At 45.1% G+C, this 23,172-nt stretch overlaps 1 protein-coding gene across 1 annotated transcript in view; it reads left to right on the plus strand.

The window, feature by feature from the left end:
• LOC111975905 (obscurin-like) overlaps positions 1–23,172 on the plus strand; it is a 77,026-nt gene that overhangs the window by 49,179 nt on the left and 4,675 nt on the right. Inside the window, exons 42-72 of the mRNA XM_070447707.1 lie at positions 4,724–4,833; positions 5,010–5,213; positions 5,397–5,479; positions 5,576–5,758; positions 5,873–6,032; positions 6,161–6,268; positions 6,360–6,524; positions 8,276–8,434; positions 8,712–8,889; positions 9,125–9,238; positions 9,450–9,617; positions 10,000–10,102; positions 10,242–10,371; positions 10,859–11,132; positions 12,154–12,303; positions 12,620–12,764; positions 12,850–12,977; positions 13,084–13,196; positions 13,454–13,622; positions 13,892–13,979; positions 14,123–14,323; positions 14,440–14,500; positions 14,641–14,718; positions 14,903–15,075; positions 15,195–15,221; positions 15,336–15,488; positions 15,563–15,608; positions 15,733–15,807; positions 20,624–22,364; positions 22,474–22,605; positions 22,707–22,829. Coding sequence (XP_070303808.1) covers positions 4,724–4,833; positions 5,010–5,213; positions 5,397–5,479; positions 5,576–5,758; positions 5,873–6,032; positions 6,161–6,268; positions 6,360–6,524; positions 8,276–8,434; positions 8,712–8,889; positions 9,125–9,238; positions 9,450–9,617; positions 10,000–10,102; positions 10,242–10,371; positions 10,859–11,132; positions 12,154–12,303; positions 12,620–12,764; positions 12,850–12,977; positions 13,084–13,196; positions 13,454–13,622; positions 13,892–13,979; positions 14,123–14,323; positions 14,440–14,500; positions 14,641–14,718; positions 14,903–15,075; positions 15,195–15,221; positions 15,336–15,488; positions 15,563–15,608; positions 15,733–15,807; positions 20,624–22,364; positions 22,474–22,605; positions 22,707–22,829 — 5,742 coding nt within the window. The remainder of the gene's footprint in view (positions 1–4,723; positions 4,834–5,009; positions 5,214–5,396; positions 5,480–5,575; positions 5,759–5,872; positions 6,033–6,160; positions 6,269–6,359; positions 6,525–8,275; positions 8,435–8,711; positions 8,890–9,124; positions 9,239–9,449; positions 9,618–9,999; positions 10,103–10,241; positions 10,372–10,858; positions 11,133–12,153; positions 12,304–12,619; positions 12,765–12,849; positions 12,978–13,083; positions 13,197–13,453; positions 13,623–13,891; positions 13,980–14,122; positions 14,324–14,439; positions 14,501–14,640; positions 14,719–14,902; positions 15,076–15,194; positions 15,222–15,335; positions 15,489–15,562; positions 15,609–15,732; positions 15,808–20,623; positions 22,365–22,473; positions 22,606–22,706; positions 22,830–23,172) is intronic.

Below are 23,172 nucleotides of genomic sequence, written 5' to 3' on the forward strand. Positions count from 1 at the left end.
CACCTCTCTTACCACGGCCCTTCTCCCCCAATTGCTCAGTTTGGCCGGGCGGCCAGCTCTAGGAAGAGTCTTGGTGGTTCCAACCTTTTTCCATTTAAGAATGATGGAGACCACTGTGTTTTTGGGGACATTCAATGCTGCAGAAATGTTTGGTGCCCTTCCCCAGATCTGTGCCTCGATAAGATCCTGTCTCGGAGCTCTAATTCCTTTGACCTCATGGCTTGGTTTTTGCTCTGACATGCACTGTCAACTGTGGGATCTTACAGTTGAAGTCGGAAGTTTACATACACCTCGGCCCAATACATTTAAACTCAGTTTTTCACAATTCCTGACATTTAATCCAAGTAAAAATTCCCTGTCTTAGGTCAGTTAGGATCACCACTTTATTTGAAGAATGTGAAATGTCAGAATAATAGTAGAGAGAATTATTTATTTCAGCTTTTATTTCTTTCATCACATTCCCAGTGGGTCAGAAGTGTACATACACTCAATTAGTATTTGGTAGCATTGCCTTTAAATTGTTTACCTTGGGTAAAGTGTTTCGTGTAGCCTTCCACAAGCTTCCCACAATAAATTGGGTGAATTTTGGCCCATTCCTCCTGACAGAGCTGGAGTAACTGAGTCAGGTCTGTAGGCCTCCTTGCTCGCACATTCTTTTTCAGTTCTAACCACAAATTTTCTATAGGATTGAGGTCAAGGCTTTGTGTTGTCCACTCCAATACCTTGACTTTGTTTTCCTTAAGCAATTTTGCCACAACTTTGGAAGTATGCTTGGGGTCATTGTCCATTTGGAAGACTCATTTGCYATCAAGCTTTAACTTCCTGACTGATGTCTTGAGATGTTGCTTCAATATATCCACATAATTTTCCTCCCTCATCATGCCATCTATTTTGTGAAGTGCACCAGCCTCTCCTGCAACAAAACACCCCCACAACATGATGCTGCCACCCCCGTGCTTCACAGTTGGGATGGTGTTCTTCAGCTTGCAAGCTTCCCCCTTTTTCCTCCAAACATAACGATGGTCATTATGGCGAAACAGTTCTATTTTTGTTTCAAGAGACCAGAGGACATTTCTCCAAAATGTACGATCTTTGTCCCCATGTGCAGTTGCAACCGTAGTCTGACTTTTTTATGGCGGTTTTGGAGCAGTGGCCTCTCCCTTGCTGAGCGGCCTTTCAGGTTATGTTGATATAGGACTCATTTTACTCTGGATATAGATACTTTTGTTCCTGTTTCCTCCAGCATCTTCACAAGGTCCTTTGCTGTTGTTCTGGGATTGATTTGCACTTTTCACACCAAAGTACGTTCATCTCTAGGAGACAGAACGTGTCTCCTTTCTGAGCGTTATTACGGCTGCGTGGTCCTATGGTGTTTATACTTGCGTGCTATTGTTTGTACAGATGAATGTGGTACCTTCAGGTGTTTGGAAATTGCTCCCAAGGATGAACCAGACTTGTGGAGGTCTACATTTTGTTTTCTGAGGTCTTGGCTGATTTCTTTTGATTTTCCCATGCCCATGATGTCAAGTAAATAGGCACTGAGTTTGAAGGTAGGCCGTGAAATACATCCACAAGTACAACCCCAATTGACTCAAATGATGTCTATTAGCCTATCAGAAGCTTCTAAAGCCATGACATCATTTTCTGGAATTTTCCAAGCTGTTTGAAGGCACAGTCAACTTAGTGTATGTAAACTTCTGACCCACTGGAATTGTGATACAGTGAATTATAAGTGAAATAATCTGTCTGTAAACAATTCTTGGAAAAATTACTTGTGTAATGCACAAAGTAGTTGTCCTAACCCACTTGCCGAAACTATAGTTTGTTAGCAAGAATTTTGTGGAGTGGTTGAAAAATGAGTTTTATTGACTCCAACCTAAGTGTATGTAAACTTCCGACTTCAACTGTAGATACTGTAGGTATGTGCCTTTCCAAATCATGTCCAATCAATTGAATTTACCATAGCTGGACCAATCCAGTTGTAGAAACATCTCAAGGATGATCAATGGAAACTGGATGCACCTGAGCTCAATTTCGAGTCTCATAGCAAAGGGTCTGAATACGTGCGTAAATAAGGTATTTCTGTTTTTTATTTGAAATAAATTAACAACATTTTCTAAAAACCTGTTTCTCCTTTGTCCTTATGGGGTATTGTGTGTAGATTGATGAGGGAAAAAAATATTTAGAATAAGGCTGTTAAGTAACAAAATGTGGAAAAAGTGAAGGGGTCTGAATACTTTCCGAATGCACTGTATCACTTTATATCTAGCATGATATTAGCTATGTCTCACCTTTTCAGATAAGACAGTCATTCCCATTCCTTTCATCTACAAAGCAAAAGTAAATGTCCAAGATATGTCCAAATCTGAGTAAAAATGTTAGACAAGTGGACCATCCAGTTCTCACTCTGTTCACGTGCCCGGCTTCTAGCAGTGAGGTAGAGGGTGTCATGGTGTTTGCCTGTGCACAGCTTACCACAGCAGTAGCCACACAACATGTTTAGGCAATGCACATGCTCAAAATATGGAAATGGCTTGAATGAAGCCACTTCAAGCTAGGCAAAACAGCCATGCCTATGCTGACCCTGTCCATTAACAGTGACTGGAGTCAGATAAGGTTGCTAGCATCAAGGGTTTTAATGGCTTTGAATGTATGGAAAGAAGGTTTTGAGGCAGTTTTAGCAAATGTTGAGATTGAGCATAAAAACCACCAGAATCATTGAGAAACAAACATTAGATAACAAAAACGTCACACGTTATTTGGATAGATCTGATAGTCATTTACAAAAAAGGTTTAGTAATTTAGCAGACGCTGTTATCCACAGCAACTTAGAGGAGAAATTATGGTTAAGTGCCTTGCTAAAGGGCACATCAACAGATTATTTTCACCTTGTCAGCTCAGGGATTAGAACCAGCAACCTTTCAGTTACTGGCCCAACACTAACTGCTAGGTTACCTATCCTACCTCTACAGATGGTCATACTATCAACAAACAATTTTTAATTTAAAAAAAATTGAATTTAACCCTTATTTTATAAATTTAGCTGGTAAAATAAGAGTTAAATATATATGTTTTATATTATTTACAAGGAATATATTTCACAATTGTAAATGGAAATATAGTTGAATGTTTTAGCAGTGCAGAACAAATACCCTCTGTAATAGAGCTGAAGACAAGAGAAAGTGAAATTGACAATGTAACAGGTTCATGGGAGATGGACCAAACCATTTTACACATTTTTGATCGTTATATTTTCTTATAACAGCTCCGCAAAACGCCGATGACAGATGCAGATTCGTATTGATTTGACAAATTATACACCATAATGCATGGTAAAATAACAAGGCAATAAAACAAGTAGAACGTTTATTCAGAAACACCATCACCATCATCCCGGAAACCATAGGRCCACCTGGACAAAAGGAATACCCATATGAGAATGCTGTTCATTGACTACAGCTCAGCGGTCAACAGCGCCCACAAAGCTCATCACTAACCTAAGGACCCTGGGACTAAACACCTCCCTCTGCAACTGGATCTTGGACTTCCTGACGGGCCGCCCCCAGGTGGTAAGGGTAGTCACAACACATCTGCCACGCTGAGCCTCAACACGGGGGCCACTCAGGGGTGCGTGCTTAGTCCCCTCCTGTACTCCCTCTTCACCCACGACTCCAACACCATCATTAAATTTGCTGATGACACAACGGTGTTGGGCCTGATCACCGACAACGATGAGACAGCCTATAGGGAGGAGGTCAGAGACCTGACAGTGTGGTGCCAGGACAACAACCTCTCTCTCAATGTGAGCAASACAAAGGAGCTGATAGTGGACTACAGGAAAAGGAGGGCCTAACAGGCCCCCATTAGCATCGACGGGGCTGTAGTGGAGCGGGTCGAGAGTTTCAAGTTCCTTGGTGTCCACATCACCAACAAACTATCATGGTCCAAACACACCAAGACAGTCGTGATGAGGGCACAACAACGCCTATTCCCCCTCAGGAGACTGAAATTATTTGGCATGGGTCCCCAGATCCTCAAAAAGTTATATAGCTGCACCATCGAGAGCATCCTGACCGGTTACATCACCGCCTGGTATGGCGGTACATAGGGTAGTGTGTACAGCTCAGTACATCACTGGGGCCAAGCTTCCTGCCATCCATACCTCTATACTAGGCGGTGTCAGAGGAAAGCCCCAAAAATGGTCAGACTCTAGTCACCCAAGTCATAGACTGTTCACTCTGCTACTGCACGGCAAGCGGTACCGGAGCGCCAAGCCTAGGTCCAAAAGGCTCCTTAACAGCTTCTACCTCTATACGACTGCTGAACAATTAACCAAATGGCAACCCGGACTATTTGCATTGACCCCCCTCGTTACTGTTATTTTATTGTGTAACTTTTTTTTACAAAAGTTTATTTAGTAAATATTTGCTTAACTCTATTTTCTTAAAACTGCATTGTTGGTAAGTAAGCATTTCACGGTACCTGTTGTATTCGGCCATGTGACAAGTACAATTTGATGAGATTTTTTGAATAATCCCTYAAAAGGGACCTAATTGACCCAGTCCACTCTATAATCACTCTGCTCATTCAAAGTAAGAGTGGCAAAAGTAAAAATGTAATATCTCTGGTATGTCGAAAGCTATCTACAGTATTTCATAACATAGGGTGTTAACCTTTGCACACTTTTGTCCACTTCTCTCACCACTTCTGAATGTCCCATCAGTACCTGATGCCATGTTGAGGACTCCATCCCCCAAACACTATCGTTCCCACACACCTGCTGCTCTTACAGGCTCTGGCTCGGAGTCCGATTGTGACGAGGATAGAATAGAGGTACAGTATGGTTTGAACATGAGCCCTCCTTCAAACAATGTGTTCTGATCACGTATACTTTTAAAAAATCTCACTAATGAATACAGTAACCTTATCATACTTGGTCCTTATACAGTAACATTTGCTTGGAGAAGCAGTTAACCACAATTTTTTTTTTACCAACCTCTTTTCCATAGACATTTGATATATACGTGGCCAGAGCTAACTGCAGTCCTCAACAAGGTGGCGACAAGGAGAGCTTTGTGTTGAAGGAGGGTCAGTACGTGGAGGTCTTGGACTCTGTCCACCCGGAGAAGTGGCTGGTCCGCACCAAGCCCTCCAAGACCGCCTCCTCACGCCAAGGATGGGTCTCTCCTGCATACCTGGAGAAAAAGAGAAAGGTATGAGGTCATCAGTATGCCCTGGTTGGGCATAAAGGATGGGCATAAAATGGACAAAGTCGACATGTTTTGACCGTGCAAACAACCACTTTTAATGTTTCGTCATGTAAACAGGATTCGGCAGAAGTAATGATAATATTTCACCATGCATTAATTCAACCTTTCACTGGGTTTTTTGTAAAGGAGACATTCCCACAAATGAGGACACCACAACAGGAGCTGGATGTACCAGGGTCTACAGGGGAGAACTACAGGAGAACACTAAGGTGAGTGAACAAATATTACTTGATTACAGTGTGTTCCGCATATTTGATTCACATCGTTTCTCAAAGAAAACTGTCTACATTCCCTTCTGTCTTTAGCCAATTAATCCAGGGGCTGATTGATGGGGAGGAAGAGTTTGTGAAGGAGATGAAGGAATTCATGTCCCACCACCTGCARCACTTAGACACCAGCCCTCATGTCCCTATCAACATCATCAACCAGAAAGAAACCATCTTCCGCAATATAAAGGACATCATGGCTTTACACGAGAGGTCACACCTGTTCTCTTTGTTGAGATGGAGAGCTGGTTTTAGATACGTTTTTTACTCATGTAATGAAATGTAAGATAAAAACTTGAAATAAACACTGTCCTTATTTTCCTACCCCATACTCAGATCTATCCTGCCCAGTCTGAGTGAGTGTTCTACTGACGATGACGTGGCCATGCATCTGGTCAAACATGCAGTGGACTTTGAGAAGTATCTGCAGTACATGGTGGGCCAATCACAGGCAGAGGCCTGTGTCACTGACAAGACCATCCAGCAGTACTTCAAGGTATGCAATCCGATAATTTACCATAATGCACAAAAATCGACCCCCACTCCCACAAGAAAAACTATTTGCACTCGCATGCTCCCAGTTTTCCATGCTCACATTCACGTGTACGGAACTTTGTGTTCCAGCAAAACACGGAATCAGACCCTGAGCACCCCGAAACTGCAGTCCTGGATGTCATCACCTTCTTACAGAGACCAGTGGAGAGGATTCAGACCTACCAGGCCTTGCTCAAGGTCAGTGCTCATCATCTGATTCTAAGTGTCCATGTTGAGACCTTTCTGAAGCCTTGTTCCCATGTATTTCTCCCTGTGTTTGTGTTGACAGGAACTGATCAAGAACAAGGCTAAGTGTGCGAAAAGCTGCCTTCTGCTGGAGGACGCCTTCTCCGTGGTGTCCTGTCTGCCCTGGCGCTCTGACAACCTACACCAGGTGTCTCTGATTGAGAACTACCCTGCCCCACTCACTGCACTAGGAGAACCTGTCCGCCAGGTAACCCACCCCTTCCTGAACCACAGTTTATCTCCATAGAATGTCAGTCCTGAAAGGCTGAAACACTTCCTAGTTTTCATCCTCTCCTTCTAATAAGGTACTAATTCAGACCTGGTACACCAGGTGAGTGCAGTTAAAGACATGCTCCGGAACTTTGGCGACTGCTAGGTATTTTTTTAAACCCTCCCACTTTGGGCTGGATGTACCAATATGTCGTTCATACATGCAAAATATATGACCAGAATTTCTGTTTTACATCTAGCAATTTGAGTTCTAGCCAATGAGCTTCAGCCCCTCGCCATTTGAGTGACAGCTAGCAAGATACACACACAGCAGAGCGASAGAGAAAGCAATGATGTGGTGCACATCTACACATACAGTTGCGGCCAAATATTGCACATGGGCACCCTTGCACATTTCTTCTCAAATAAATTGAAATGTCCCKAAAAAGTTTTGGCCACCACACCTTGTAATAGGATTTTTAACATTGCAGAACCAATTTAATTTGTGTAAACTTAAATGTACATTTTAATTTAGAAAATAAAGACAAATGGCATAGACTAAATTATTGGCAACCCGGAGCTAGTACTTGGTTGCACAGCCTTTGGCCAAGATAACTGCAGGCAAACACTTCTTGTAGCCATCAATGAGCTTGCTGCACCTTTCCACTGACAATTTGGCCCACATTTCAGCAGCAAACTGCTGTAATTCCGTAATGTTTGKGGGGTGCCCTCCACCAACAGCTGTTTTCAGATCTCGCCATAGGTTTGAATGTGTTTCAGATCTGGACTCTTTGCACGCCACTCCAGAACAGTCCAGCATCTCTTCTTAACCATTCCTGGGTGTTTTATGATGTGTGCTTTGAGTTGTTGTCCTGCTGGAAGAACCACAACCTTCAATGGAGGCCCAGTTTTTTGAACACTGGGTTCAACATTGGACTCCAAAACACTTGGCAATCTGCTGATTTCATGATGTCTTGCACACTTTCTTGGCCCCCAGCACCAGAGGCAGCAAAGCAACCCCACAGCATTATCAAACCTCCCCCATGTTTGTTTGTAGGGAGGGTGTTCTTTTCATTGAATACTTKATTTGGTCATCGGTAAACACAGTGCTGATCTGTATTGCCCAAGAGCTCGAACTTTCTTTCATTGGTCCACAGAACATTTCCCCCAGGATGTATGCTTGTTTCGGTGGGGTTTTGAGAGGTTAAATTAACCTTTCTTGTGGCTCCTTTAGCAGTGGGGTCTTCCTATGTTTACCAACGACCAAAGGAAGTGTTCAAAGAAAAGAACTTAACCAAAATAACATTTGTTCCGTGATGTTGAAAATCCAATAACAAAATGTGGAAACAATGTTTATTTTAGAAGAGGAACTGGATTATCGATGAGGAAAACATGAATGAGCCAATTTCTGCACCAATGCGAGATCAAGATGGCACATTTTAAGCTATGTCCTTGACATTCAACTTTCAATGATGCTGTGTCCCCATCAGCATCTGAGAAACAACTTCCACTGTTTGTTACAGTACAGCTCAGGTAGTTTAGGCATGTTGGCATACTCAAAACCAGGGCTGTTCAATTCTGGTCAGTAGTTCTGAAAGTAGAGCTCACGAGCCAAAAGGTGCCCCCCCGAAAATTCCGTACCACATCGCATAGTTGCGGTCAAATATATTAAATTGGCTCATTCATGTTTTCCTCATCGATAATCCAGTTCCTCCTGAAGCTTTCATCCCACGTCTTTCCTCCTCCCAGGGTCCTTTCACTGTGTGGGAGGAGTCTCCCGAGATCAAGACGTCCTCCAGGGGCCACCAGAGGCAGGTGTTCCTCTTCAAGGACTGTGTCTTGCTGTGTAAGCTCAAGAGGGACCCTGGCATGAACTCTGACACCTACGCCTTCAAGAACAAGATGAAGGTGACAAACTGCCCTTTGACCTTTGCCCCAGTCAATGTAAATGTATAGTCCAATTCCTCTGTGCCAAGCTTATGTTACCAACCTGGYTTCGAACCCAGGTCTCCTGTGAGCCACAAGATTGTGTTATCTCTCGGAGATAAAAACCTAAGCGTTAGCTTGGGGAGATAACACACGTGGTAAGTCAAGGCTATTCATCACATTTAGTATGGTTTCTCCGAACCATCTCCATTACACATAGAGTGCCTTCCTTGTAATATTAACTTCTCCCCTTCCCCAGCTGAATGATGTGGAGGTGAAGGAGACGGTGGGGGGAGATGAGAAGTCCTGGGGGCTGTGGCACGAGCACCGGGGCTCAGTGAGGAGGTACACACTGCAGGGTCGCTCCGCCCTGCTCAAGCTGTCCTGGCTCAAAGACCTGAGAGAGCTGCAGCAACGCTCCAGCCTGACTGCCAGCAGTGAGTTCCTCTATGACTGTCTTTTGGCACTGTCCATTGTTAAGTCTGTCTAATATACACTCTTAGAAAAAAAGGCCCCAAAAGGGTTTCTTCAGCTGTCTCCATAGGAGAACACTTTTTGGTTCAATGGAAAAACCKTTTTTTGGTTCCAGGTAAACCATTTTTTGGTTCAATGGAAAAACCCTTTTTTGGTTCCAGGTAAACCATTACTGTAGTCATGTGTGTGTTTCTGTAGGTCCACCAGAGTTTGAAGTTCTCCTGGCTGACTGCACCACAAAGATCGGGCAGACAYTCAAARTGGCCTGCAAAGTCATAGGAACACCCAAACCAGTGGTCAGCTGGTTCCAAGGTATACAAACCAGATAGCTTACATAGGTTTGATTCTTTTTTAGTTGTTTATAGCAAATAGTTGAACCATATAGATTTGAGCTTTAGACTAATCCAGCCATTCGGGAGTAGTGTGGAAGTTCAGGGAGTACAACCTTGTGTACCAAATTTAGCAAGCTGTTCTTTAACAGCAGTACGATCTCTGACGCTCTGATATGACATCACTTCCCTAGATGGTCTGGCCCTAGAGGATGGCCCCCACCACATCATCACTGCAGACCGGGCAGGCACCTGCTGTCTCATCATGGATGGTGTCACTCCTGAGGACTCTGGACAGTACTTGTGCTACGCTTCCAGCTCTGTGGGCCATGCTAGCACACTGGCCAAGATAGTGGTGGATGGTGAGTCTATGTTCACTTACAGTAGCTCTGGTGCTGAACTAAACAACCACAGTCCGGGATAACAGAGCATTGGTCTCACTCACTCACTCACTCACTCACTCACTCACTCACTCACTCACTCACTCACTCACTCACTCACTCACTCACTCACTCACTCACTACTCACTCACTCACTCACTCACTCACTCACTCACTCACTCACTCACTCACTCACTCACTCACTGTATGCATTTCACGTTAATGAATATTAGGGCTAAAGTACACTAAAATACAACAAACATGCCATATGATTGTACTCTCTAACATGTTACGGTATACTCCATGGCATATTGTGCAAAGTTAATGCGTCGAGTGAATGAACTCATTATTTCCTGTCCTACAGCACCCCCCAGATTCCGTACCAGGCTGCAGAGTGCATGTCTGCTGGAGGGAGAGGACATCAAGTTTAGCTGCTCAACACACAGTACTCCTTTACCCCGAGTCAGGTATGGTACAGTAAACTGGACAGGATTTACTGGATCCCCCCTACAATGTCATGGCAACCTGGCTAGTACCTGCTTGATTCCCATTAAGATCGTCCCACATGTTGTCATTTGGTTGTGTGCCTTGGCATGTCTGTGACAGTTGGTTTAAGGATGGCAGAGAGCTGACAGACCAGAGGAAGTACCACATAGAGAGTGARGCCCGCAGTGGGATCCTCACACTCACCATCGTGAACCCTGGAGAGACAGACCTGGGACAGTATAGGTGTGAGGTAGGCCTACGGTACATGTATGAAACCCCTTTATGTACTGTACTTCATATGTAWTAAGTGTTCCTAACATACAGGTAATAGTAATAATAATAATAACAATAKTACATTATATAAAACTCCTTAAAAAAAAAACAAGGACACTGTACAGCAAAGAGTGGAAAAACCAAAACGGGGATTAAACTATTTAAATGAAACAAAAGCTACTTATCTTAAGCTAGGGCTGAGTAAGGGGGCGAGCTAAGCTGAGGGAAAAGGTAGGTTTGAGTTCGGGCTTTGAAAGTGGTGATGTAGTCAGAGTTGCGGGTGGCTGGGGTGAGAGAGTTCCAGAGTTTGGGGGCAGTGGCCGGTCCCCCATGGTGCACGGTACAGGTATAACATTGAAGGTACAATATACTGTTGCTGTTCTTTATAGCAATGCATTCTTTGAGCTTTTGTGCACTGTTATAGAACAGTGCAGTTTAAAACGTGAAATCTTGTTATGTTTTAGCTGTGGAACAAGTTGGGCAGTGCCAAGAGTAAAGCAGAGATGTGCTCCGCCTTTGCACAAGTGATGGACAGTGAGCCTGACCAACCACAGGCCATCTTGATCCAAGGTACAGTAGGAGAGTTCCCTCCACCAAATCAAGGTAAATGTCCACCTCGGAGTAAGGAAYCAGGTTTTGAGAAGAGGGCTATAGTAGAGATGTTCATCTTTATTGTCCACATGTTCTACACTATAAGACATGATGACAGTCTAATACAATCTAGGACAAGGACCCGATAGGTCTAACTCTTACTGATATCTAATGAGACATGGAAAAATATTGTTTTATCCCAGTTTTATTCTGTGGACAATACAAGCTCAGTGTTAACTGAAGAGSGATCAGAAAAGCACATGCCATGGTCCTTACTTAGTTTCACCTCACTTCACTTTCACCTACTTTACCTCAGATCACTTCACTTCACTTTATCTCTGTTTTCACACTGTCAGTCATCATTGCCATTCCTCATATTCAATTTGGATTGTCTCATTACCCAGGTTACCTTTTCTCTCCCATTTCATTCCAAACACCCTTGAAACCATAAACACTTCCAGTCATCCACATTAGCAATCAACATAGATATCATATCATTACTAGTTGTACATATTCATGAAAGACATTGATACACTTTAGTATTGGATGTTTTTGCTCGTGTTTTCATCATTTTTCCATCTTTCAGAAATGAAAAGCATTGGAAAGGACCGGGTCATTTCCTCCCATTTGACTGATCTTGATGGATTTCCAAAAGCTTTTCCAAACAGGATAAATAAGGGGTCATAGCTCATTTACATCTAGGGGTGTTTCCCGGACACAGATATTGACCTACAGTAGTCCTGGAGTAAAAAGCACTTTCAATAGACACTCTCCTTTGAGTTTACTTTTTAATCCAGGACTAGGCTTAATCTGTGCCCAATAACGGCCCCTCAGAGTCCATATCAGGACCCCGAAAAGTCGATTGATTACGACACAGCAGTAAATCCTTGCTATATACATATATCTGATAAGTGTATATTTCATCCATATCAAACACCTTCAACGAAACATAGAGTACATTTATATTTTCTGTATTTCAAGGCAGATTAAAATGAGTTAAAAAAAATTATAATACAATAAGAATACTGGCATTGCTGTATCTATCAATCACTTTCCTTCATGAGCTATGATTCCACCTCTAAGTAGTTTTCCCTTTGGCTTTTGGACACCAGTTGATCATGTGAGTCAATCCATTCTCTGTAACCCTCCTGCTCTCCATCCTCTGTAGTCCCCGAACAGGAAGTACCTCACAGAGCCTTCATCATGCTCACAGTATCATGGACCCAGTGCATGTGGATGGGTCCTCTCTCCTCTCCAACGCATGCCCAGTTAACTCTCCACTCCTACCCATACAAGATGGTCATGTGCCGGGCATCAGGTGCCCCTTATTCCCCCCCTGGGGAGTGGGCATGTGTCCATGTCCTGTTCATGGGCTGATTTACAAACTATTGGGTGTCCTTCAAGTCTGGAGGTAAGACGTGCGCTGGTTAATGTGCTTATGTGAGTCTGGAGGTAAGGGTACTGTACGTTCCTAACATTTGCTTTTATCATATTTTTTAAATAGACAGTTGTTAATGTCTCGACACGCTTTGCCTCGATCACAAATTAGCATGGCTTCAAAATATATATTCATTGTAAAGGCCAGTTAATATGAATGAATGATTTTGGATTATTAGACCCTAACAGCACCTAAGAGCATCAGTCTGAGAGTGGTGTCATTGTGCTTCCAGACTCCGACTCAGAGGGCTGGTCCACTGCCATGGTGAAGCAATGGCTGCAGACAGACTTCAGCCCCACATCTGTTGTCAAAATGCTCTTCCAGCCTGGATACCCTCAGCCGTGAGTCTGCCTGCCAGAACTGTGATACATTCATCATCCTACTGTACCATCTCTATTTCTATCCCAATATATATTTTCTCGACAGCGCCGAGGGTAGCCAAGAGGAAAGGGACCCTACCGTGGCGGCGCCACAGTTCCCCACTGAGCTTGAGGAGAGACCTGAGGTTGAGGAGGAACTTTATGTTCCTGAGGCCATAGAGGAAATGCCAACAGGTACTGTACTTTGCAATTGTGCATACACACTGTCGTTTCTTATTTTCTAAAAAGAGCCCAAGACATGAATCATCTCATGCAATGACCTCCCTTCCTGTCTCCTCAGCTCCTCCCTCCATCCAGGTGCCGGTGGAGGACCTGTGTGTGGAGCCTGGTCAATCAGCTACCTTCACCATCATCATCACAGGAAGGCCCACCCCCGAGATTCAGTGGTACAAGGTTGGGACGCGTCAAACTTTCTCAATCTAAGACCACCGTCAACTCATTCACTGTGTTAATTCACTTCATTCAAACCTTCGTGATGACATTCCCCCAGTACATTTAAGCATAGCTGACACCGCCGGACATAACTAACCAAAACAATTCATCAACTGAGTAGTACGATCATGGTAATTGTTGGTGTTCTCCTCTACTACTTGGCCCCTGTGCTGTCATAGAAGCTGTGCCTTAGTAGTGTCTCTCTCATGTGATTGGAGGATGGAGAGGAGCTGTTGGCCAATGAGAATGTGGAGGTGGTCCAGAATGGTGCCCGCTGCTCTCTGACTGTGCTGTGCCCGGAGAGCGAGGACGGTGGCATCTACACCTGCTGGGCCTATAACGACTTAGGACACACCTCCTGTCAGGCTCAGCTGACAGTGGAGGAGGGTAAGACCTCAGTACACACCTATGGTGTCTGTCAAATGAATCAAAAATGAATCCCCCTTGTACAGCAGTGCACTACTTTTCGCTAGAGCCATGTGTCTTTCCGTTCACTGTCCTTATTTTTTACTGTCATTCAAACTAGCTGATGCCAAAGCTATGACAGATTTAACACAAAATGCCTAGAAGATGAGCATCCTAATCCCCAAATACAACACCACCAATGTGATGGCTGACTTAATGTGACTGCATGGTCCTGATCCTCTTTTCTGTAGGTCCACTGGAGTCGCAGGAGAGAGAGGTGGAGCTTGGGAAGAGGAGGAAGCTGCTGTCTGTGTATGACGTCCATGGGGAGATTGGGAGGTGAGTGCACATTTAGTTGGGTGTCGTATTTCGCACTGCAGCAATCAGTCAAGCTGCAACTGTGGAGGTGACGTTCCCTTTAGAGGTGTTCCAATAAACTAAAATTGGGTTCCGTCCTTTGCCTCTTCTCCTTGTGTCTGTAGAGGCACGTATGGGGTGGTAAAGCGGGTTACCCACAGGAGGACGGGTGAGGGCTTTGCCGCCAAGTTCCTGCCCCTGAGGAGCAGTACGAGAACCAGGGCGTTCCAAGAGAGGGACCTGCTCTCCCGGCTGGCCCACCCCAGGGTGGCCTGTCTGCTGGACTTCTTCTCTACACGCAGGACCCTGGTCCTGGTCACTGAAGTGTATCCTTCCCCATGGCGCTTTTAGCCACTTCACCGATGAAGACCTAAGAGTGGAAATGTAGTGCTTAATTTGATCCATGTTGAACACGGCACATCATCCTTAATACCATCTATAGGTGCTCCTCTCATGGTCTTCTTGATCATTTGCTGTCGAAGGGATCCGTCAGTGAGAGAGAGGTAAAACCTTTGATCTTTTGACTGTAAACCCAACCTTGCTGAACTGTGTTTTGAGTTGACCCCTGTTTTGCCTGAATGCTAAGGCAATTATGACTGCCCCTATGATGTTTATAAACTGCACCATGCGTTCATGATACCAGGTGCAGATGTACATTCAGCAAATCCTGGAGGGAGTTGGTCACATCCACAGCATGAACATCCTACACCTGGACATCAACGTAAGCTCTTCATACATTCATATTCACGAATCCAGTCTGTATGTTTCATTTGATTGTTCATGCATTCATTTTGGTGTTGTGCACATTGAAACAATGCACAGCGGTCGATAGTTTGACGGACAGCTCAGTCATGACATGATAAGTTCCCTCACCCACCGTCTGCCATTGGAATTCAATCACACAGACGGACAATATCCTGATGGTGTTTCCACCCAGAGAGGAGATCAAGATCTGTGACTTTGGCTTCTGTCAGGAGATAGACACGTCCAGACACCAGTACAGCAAGTTTGGCACTCCTGAGTTTGTAGCCCCTGAGATCATACATCAAGACCCTGTCACTATAGCAAGTGARATCTGGTAAGCTAAACGRARTKTCTGTTTCAGTACATCTGTGCCACTGTATGTGACATTCCTATCATATGAAGGGAAAATGTGACGATTTATCACTACATAAATATTTTCTCTCTCTTMGTCAGGTCCATTGGTGTTGTGGCCTATTTATGGCAAGTACTGTATGATTTATGAATTTAAAAAAAAAATCAATATTTGAGTCTCATCATATTGTACATGGAATGTGAGTGAGTGTTAGGTGTTGAAATCACGCTGTGTCCTGTCAGTCTGATGTGCCGCTGTCCGTTCGTGGGGGAGACGGACCGGGCCACTCTGCTGAGGGTGGGGGAGGGGACACTGAACTGGGACGCGCCCGACCTCGCCTACAGGAGCACCGGTGCCCAGGGCTTCCTCCGCACGGTCCTGCAGCCAGACCCAGCGTAAGATACACAACCATCGAGATATTACGATCTCTTATATGYATATAACTCTAAATGATTTGTTCTCTCCTTAGAAAGCGACCAACTGCYTTTGAGTGTCTGGGGCACGAGTGGTTCCAGGTAAGAATTACATACTCAGTTTGTTTATGTCTCAGCCGGGTTGGTGGAGACAAATAAAATAAAGAAATGGAGGAAAACAATGAATCTTGTCTAACACATTCTCTCTTGTTGACTATGTTGTCAGAGTGAACATGAGGATGAGACTGATGATATCAATACGAGGGCTCTGAAAGTCTTCATCTCAAGGAGAAAATGGCAGGTACAATAATGATATGCAGGGCTCTATTTTAACAAACCTAATGCAATGATAAAGTGATAGCGTTATAGGGTTCGGGAGTGTGTCGGAAATATTAGTGCTATTTTTACAAACGGAATTATGGGCGCAGTAGCTGYCGTTGGTGCGAAAGGGCTGGGTGCTAAATATTTGGTTGCTTCAAGTTGTGCATMTYCAATCTTTTATGTATTGCCTTTATGTATTGCCTTGTCATCAACTCCAATTTCAATGTTAGTCCGTTATAGCCTAGTTTGTTAAATAACCTACAGAAACATAGCCTAGTTTGTTAAATAGCCTACAGYAACCAAAKATATGTTGAACATGTTTTCAGTCCACATTGTTGTAAGTAATTGCATGTCTTCAATATGGAAACATATAGTTAAACATAGAATTCACACTGGGGGCTAGGCCTACTGTAAATTGCATTATGGCTGATTCATGGACATGCCAAACGTACGATTAAATTCACGGCCTAAAAAGAGGCCTAAAAAGAGTCAATAATTCTAACCAAATTAAAATCAAAAATATACAAAAACMTGTTTTAAATAGGGTACAGTYTGTCTAAATACAGTTAKAGGCACCATAATTGCTTCCTGTGGGCATATKATWTTAAGGCAACGCAGACGATGGAGGGTTTTATGCACATCCAACTTTTCACAGAAGCTGGACAAAGATACAATATAAAGAGAATGTCCACTCACCGTTATACTGTTTGATAAACATAATGGAAAGATCTTACAGATCGCATTCACATTTCTTCAGAAATAGCAGGTGGCTCCTAAATTCCATTTCATGCCAGCTGGACGTTCTCTAAACCTTTGTACCATAACCGATAACAGCCTTCATCATTGACACCATATTAGCTAACGTCATAGTCGACATAGTAAACCCGCTACAATCATGCAGTACAGTGTACAGCAAGCAGTTTAGCAGTTACACCGGTGGGCCCCTGTGGCAATACATTTCTAAAACCAAAAGCTTACCTTAACTTGGAAGAGTTCCAGTGTTGGATAGCCTTAACCAGCTAGCTAACATAGCATCCCTCTCTGTTTGAGCCGGGTGTTAGAGTAGGCTAAACTAGCTAGCTGCATTAGCTAGCTAAGTAAGTGAAAGTGAAAACAAAATATCTCTGCTTCTCTTTCATTTTTGAAAAAATTAATTGGTTCAAAACTGTTGTCTTTCACTCTCTGAGTCAACTACTCACCACATTTGATGCACTGCAGTGCTAGCTAGCTGTAGCTTATGCTTTCAGTACTAGATTCATTTTCTGATCCTTTGATTGGGTCGACAACATGTCAGTTRATGCTGCAAGAGGTCTGATAGGTTGGAGGATGTCCTCCGGAAGTCATCATAATTACTGTGTAAGTCTATGGAAGGGGGTGAGAACCACGAGCTTCCTAGGTTTTGTATTGAAGTCAATGTACTCAGAGGAGGACGGAAGCTAMCTGTCCTCCGGCTACACCATGGTGCTACCCCAGAGAGTGCTYTTGAGGCTACTGTAGACCTTTATTGCAAAAAAGTGTTTTTAATCCATTGTTTGATGACGTGAAATCTTTAGTATAGTTTTATCTAAAAGGGATAACATTTTTAATGTTTCATTATTTCTATTTTTATGAAATGTACTGAGGAGGATGATCGTCCCTTTCCTCCTTTGAGGAGCCTCAACTGATGCAATTGGATAGATATCAATCACCGAAGCTGTTCACCCCATGTTAGTGTGCAAAGGAACATTGTCAAATCAATACCCAACTTTCATTTACCTGTTGTTATGCACAGATGTTCCAAACTCTGTTTTAGAAGAGACTAACTTTATGACCAAAATTATTCTATTTACACTTTGTAGTAAACTTTGACACTAGAATAACTGTTTTTGACTCTTATCGATGCCAAATAAGGGATTTGTTGCTTTTTATCTTCTTAGGGCCCCCTTTTTTTCTTTTTTCTCGCCTAAAATGACATACCCAAATCTAACTGCCTGTAGCTCAGGCCCTGAAGCAAGGATATGCATATTCTTGGTTCCATTTGAAAGGAAACACTTTGAAGTTTGTGGAAATGTGAATTGAGAGAGAATATAACACAATAGATCTGGTAAAAGAAAATACAAAGAAATAAATGACCTTTTTTTTTCTACCACCATCTTTGAAATGCAAGAGAAAGGGCCCCAAATCTAGCCATCGCTCTGGTAATTCCAATGGTGTCCACAAGATTGCAGCAGTGTATGTGCAAAGTTTCAGATGGATAACTTGATGTATGAGCAAACTACATAACTTTTAGTGTGAAGACACCCAMGTACATTTGGGCAAATCGTGAAATAGACATTCACATAACATTTTTCGGCAAGTATATCGTCAAATATGTATACTTGGACTTTGATTTAGCTTTTACAGTATTAGTGACATCGGATACTGTAGGTTTCCTGGAGGYCAGGCAGTGTTCCCCCGATGATGTGTTGGGCAGACCACACCACCCTCTGGAGAGCCCTGCGGTTTCGGGCGGTGCWGTTGTCGTACCAGGCTGTGATGCAGCCCGACAGGATGCTCTCAATTGTGCATCTGTAAAAGTTTGTGACTGTCTTAGGTGCCAAGATAAATTTCTTCAGCCTTCTGAGGTTTAAGAGGTGCTMTCTTCACCACACTGTCTGTGTMGGTGGACCATTTCAGATTGTCAGTGATGTGTACGCCGAGGAACTTGAAGCTTTCCACCTTCTCCACTGCTGTCCCGTCGATGTGGATAGAGGRGTGCTCCCTCTGCTATTTCCTGACTTCCACGACCAGTTCCTTCGTTTTGTTGATGTTGAGGGAGAGGTTATTTTCCTGGCACCACCCCGCCAGGGCCCTCGTCATTGTTGGTAATCAGGCGTACTACTGTTGTGTCGTCTGCAAACTTGATGATTGAGTTGGAGGCATGTGTGGCCACGCAGTCATMGGTGAACAGGGGAGTACATGAGGGGGCTGAACACGCACCCTTGTGGGGCCTCTGTGTTGAGGATCAGCGAAGTGGAGTGTTGTTTCCTACCTTCACCATCTGGGGGTGGCCRGACAGGAAGTCCAAGACCCAGTTGCACAGGGTGGGGTTCAGACCCAGGGCTCTGAGCTTAATGATGAGCTTGGAGGGTACTAGGGTGTTGAAGGCTGAGCTATAGTCAATGAACAGCATTCTTACCTAGMTATTCCTCTTGTCCAGATGAGATAGGACAGTGTGCAGTGCGATGGGAATTGCATTGCCTGTGGATCTATTGGCCCAGTAAGCAAATTGAAGTGGGTCTAGAATGCCTCTCAATGCAGTCATTGAGTTGAGTTACCTTTGGTTTCTTGGGTACAGGAACAATGGTTGACATCTTGAAGCAAGTGGGAACAGCAGACCTGGATAAGGAGAGATTGAATATGTCCGTAAACACCCCAGCCAGCTGGTCTGCGCATGCTCTGAGGACGCGGCTAGGGCCGGCAGCCTTGCGAGGGTTAACACGCTTAAATGTCTTACTCACTTCAGCCACGGAGAACGAGAGCCCACAGTCCTTGGGAGCGGGCCGCGCCGGTGGCACTGTGTTATTCTCAAAGCGGGTGAAGAAGATGTTAATCTTGTACGAGAGAAAGAAGTCCACTATGAAAACCTCTTCTCRGCCGGCGTCGTCTTGTGGCAGCCTTTGGGATAAGATAAATTGCCCTGGGGGGTACGAACAAAGGATTCAATTCTGGAAAGTTGTATTCCTGGTCGTAATGCTGGTGAGTTACCGRCGCTCTGATATCCAAAAGTTATTTTCGGCTGTATGTAATAACAGAAAAAACGTTCTGGGCTAATAATGTAAGAAATAACACACAAAAAAACGAAATACTGGAAAGTTGCTTAGGAGCTAGAAGCAGAGCTGCCATGTCTGTCGGCGCCATCTTGCCATCAAGATTGTATCGTTGCTTATGTACGAGACAGATTTTTTAAAATGGCATTATAGGACGACTGAATACTTTGGAGGAGCGTGTCTCTGGTAATTGGACGAGGGGCGCTCTTTGAAAATGGGAATGGATAGCCTACTTGAACATGCGAAATGTAAGTATGTGAATTGTGAATATTGAAAAAAGCATGAGGGCAAAATCCTCAAATATTTCAAAGCTCAGTCAACCATTGAAAACTCCTTTATTCATAGGCTACTTTTGGCTAATGGCCAGGATAAAAAGACACACCTATGGTAGGCAATGCTGCTAAACCAGCCTTGATTAAGGGGAGGGTAGGCAATGCTTGGTTTTTAATCAAATCGAAATYGGGGGAAACCAATTTTTTTATGTTCATAAATACGAGATTCACGGGCAAAAAAGGCACATCTCTCCTTCCATGGACACTGTGCATCATGGCTAGATAGGCTGCGTTTCCAGTCTCAAAATCCATTCCATTATCAACTACTTCCGTTAATAAGACGTGCTTTTTGTGGGTCTTAAAACTTCCCATCAGTACTGCAGCAAATTGTCACTTTTGCACTTGTWTTTAAGTACACACCTCAAATATTGSCACCCCTCCCACCTCAGTGCAAGCGAGCTGATAAAAGACAGGTAAATCGCYGAACCTGGCTTTAGGGCTGGAAAATGCCAGTGCGCCAGTTTTTACATGACAAAATTGCAAACACCCTGCGTTTGAAACATACGTCTCCTTAGCGCCAACTGATAAAATAGAGCCTTCAGTCTTTTAACTCTGTCCAGTGTTTTCTTGTCTCTTCTCTCTGTTTATGTCAAGTGTTTCCTGAACTGTCTTTTCCCAGCTCTGTATGACCGCTCTGTCTTCTCTCTCACCTGCATTCTCTCCCCTCTCTACCCAGCGTTCTCTGACCTGCCTGGGCTCGGTACTAATCCTGAAGCCCATCCCAGAGCTGCTGGATGCCCCTCTTCGGGAGACCTCCATCACAGCCCCCCGGGACCCCCATGAGCACAGCAGCACCTCCATGAGCAGCGGCTCCTCCTCTGAGTACGACGAGGCCGACGCCTGGGACTTCTTCCACCACTGCACCACAGCCGACGAGGATGAAGACGAGGAGGAGGAAGAATTTGACCCCCTCATGGAGAGAGCCAGGATCCCTGAGCTCTTTGCCAAACTGACATTCGAGGAAGAGGAGGAGGAGGGCACCATGGAGGAGGAGGACGAGGAGGAGGAGATGGGAGGACAGAGGAGCGTGCTGGAGAGGAGCCTAAGCAGGCAGTCTATAGGGTCCTCGGACGCCTCACAGCAGCCGACCCCCCAGAGGGAGAAGAGGGTCAGCCGAGAAAGCAGCCCGTCCCTATACCTCTCCGAGGGGGATGATGGGTCCGCGTCCGGGAGTGAAGGAGGCCTCATCGCCAGGAGCAGCCTGATCCGCAGCACTTTCTACAACAGCTCCGCGCAGCTCTCGCCCATGTCCGCTCGCCACATGACCCTCAGGGACAAGTTCCAGGCCAAGAAGCAGGAGAGGGGCCGCAAGCCGCTCCGCAGAAGCCTCTCTAGCCGCCTCAACGAGCCTCTCATTGAGTATGTGGAGGACGAAGGCGAGACCAATCACGGGCAAAGGCGAGGGTCTTTGCAGCCGTCCATGCTCAAGTCCTGCTCCTTTGACAGCGGGGTCAGCCTCTCGCACAATGCACCACCACAGAGGAGGAGCAGGTCGTTGGACGAGTACTCCCGACACTCACCAGGATCCGCCAAACGCAGAGAAGAGGAGAGTGCTTTGAATCTTAAGGAGGATTTCACRGATGAGGAGGAAGAGGAGAAGAGCTTGGACGTTCCCCCTCTCCAAGTGAGAGGTAGAAGAGGTTCAGTGGCAGTGGCTCCCAAACAGCTTACGGCCAGGCTTCAGAAACTGTGTGCAAAATCGCCCCATGCTGGTCCAGAGGAGGAGGCGGGGAACCTGGCTGGCTCTCAGTACTCCCTGGCTGAGTCCCTCATCCTGGAGCATGGCTCTGAGGGCTCCAGCAGGCTGGGCTCTTGTGAGGAGCTGTCCCACGGCTACCCTGCAGCCACACAAAGAGGGAGAGCAGGGGATGAGTATGATGACCAGGAGGAGCCSCTGATCACAACATCCCCCTGCTCCCTGCTCCAGGGGTCTGAGGCTGTGGACGCTGYTAAGGAGCCCCAGCGCCYGAYKGGCCAACTTCAGATCCCACCGAGAAGGACAACCCACCCCAACCAGAACTCAATGGCCAGAAATAATGGTAAGGTAGAGAAGACGGTCCTGCCTGTAAAACCCAGCCCCAGCCTGTCCTTCAAGGCCCCAGAGAGACCCTCGAGGGCCAGCGACACAGAGGCACGTCTCCAYAGGCACGCGTCCACCCCGGCCCTCCAGGCCAAACCGCCCACGGGGAAGTCTCCCAGGATGTCACCCAAGGTTGGGTTGATGAATCTGTTACGTAGGCAGTCCTGGGCGGGGCATTCCTACTCACAACTGGAGGGCACGGAGCAGGGACCCACGCTAGGGGAATTGGAGCCCAAAACTCCCACCATGTCACTCAGGAAAAAGATGAGGGCATCAGCCTCTAGCCTCACCAAGCTGTTCACTAAATCGTCCAGCAAGGAGGACTTAACGAAGGGAGGTGAGCTACCATGCACTTTTAGTTTCGTACACRTTTTCCGAATGGGATCACTCTCATGTAGTGGAAACAATCAGAATTTCCACCCTTTATGTTTCTTGGTGTGATGCAGGGCCGATTGTTAAGGGTTCATCTCCTGCTCCACCTGAGCAAAAGGCGAGCGCTGGCTTGGAGAGTGCTAAAAAGAAGTCKAAATTATTTTCATTTAAAATACCTAAAATACCTGCATTCAAGAAGAACAAAGGTGAAGTATATTTGGACTCTACTTTGCAATCTACTCAGCAGAAGAGAGGCTTTGTGTGTCTCTTTGCAAGTCTAATGTTTATCTTTCTGTTTTCTCTCCAGAGATGCCCATCCACCTGACCAGGCCTGATGTGTACCAGTTGGAGGCAGGAGGATTTCTGCTGGTATGGAGACCAGTGCAGTCCAGCGACCCAGTGGTTTACTGTGTTCAGTACAGCACAGACGGTACGAAAAACACTGCTTACAGATCACACAGATTTGCATATTGATTTTTCCACAGAAATGTGTATGTCACAGGAGGCTGGTGWGGGGACGATGGCTCATAATAATGGCTGGAATGGAGTAAATGGAATGGTATCAAGCACATGGAAACTGTGTCTGATGTGTGTGATATCATTCCGTTCGTGTCGTCCCAGCCATTACCATCCGCCCGTCCACCCCAATTCAGTGCCATGAGTCGCCGTACCACCAGCCGCCTGTGGTGTATGTGCAGTGAAGTGAAGCGACACTAAATTGAACAAGTTTAACARTGTCTACCGGATGTTGACSATGATGATGATGATGCACC

Source organism: Salvelinus sp. IW2-2015, linkage group LG16, assembly GCF_002910315.2.
Source record: "Salvelinus sp. IW2-2015 linkage group LG16, ASM291031v2, whole genome shotgun sequence".
In the NCBI taxonomy this organism is placed as follows: domain Eukaryota; kingdom Metazoa; phylum Chordata; class Actinopteri; order Salmoniformes; family Salmonidae; genus Salvelinus; species Salvelinus sp. IW2-2015.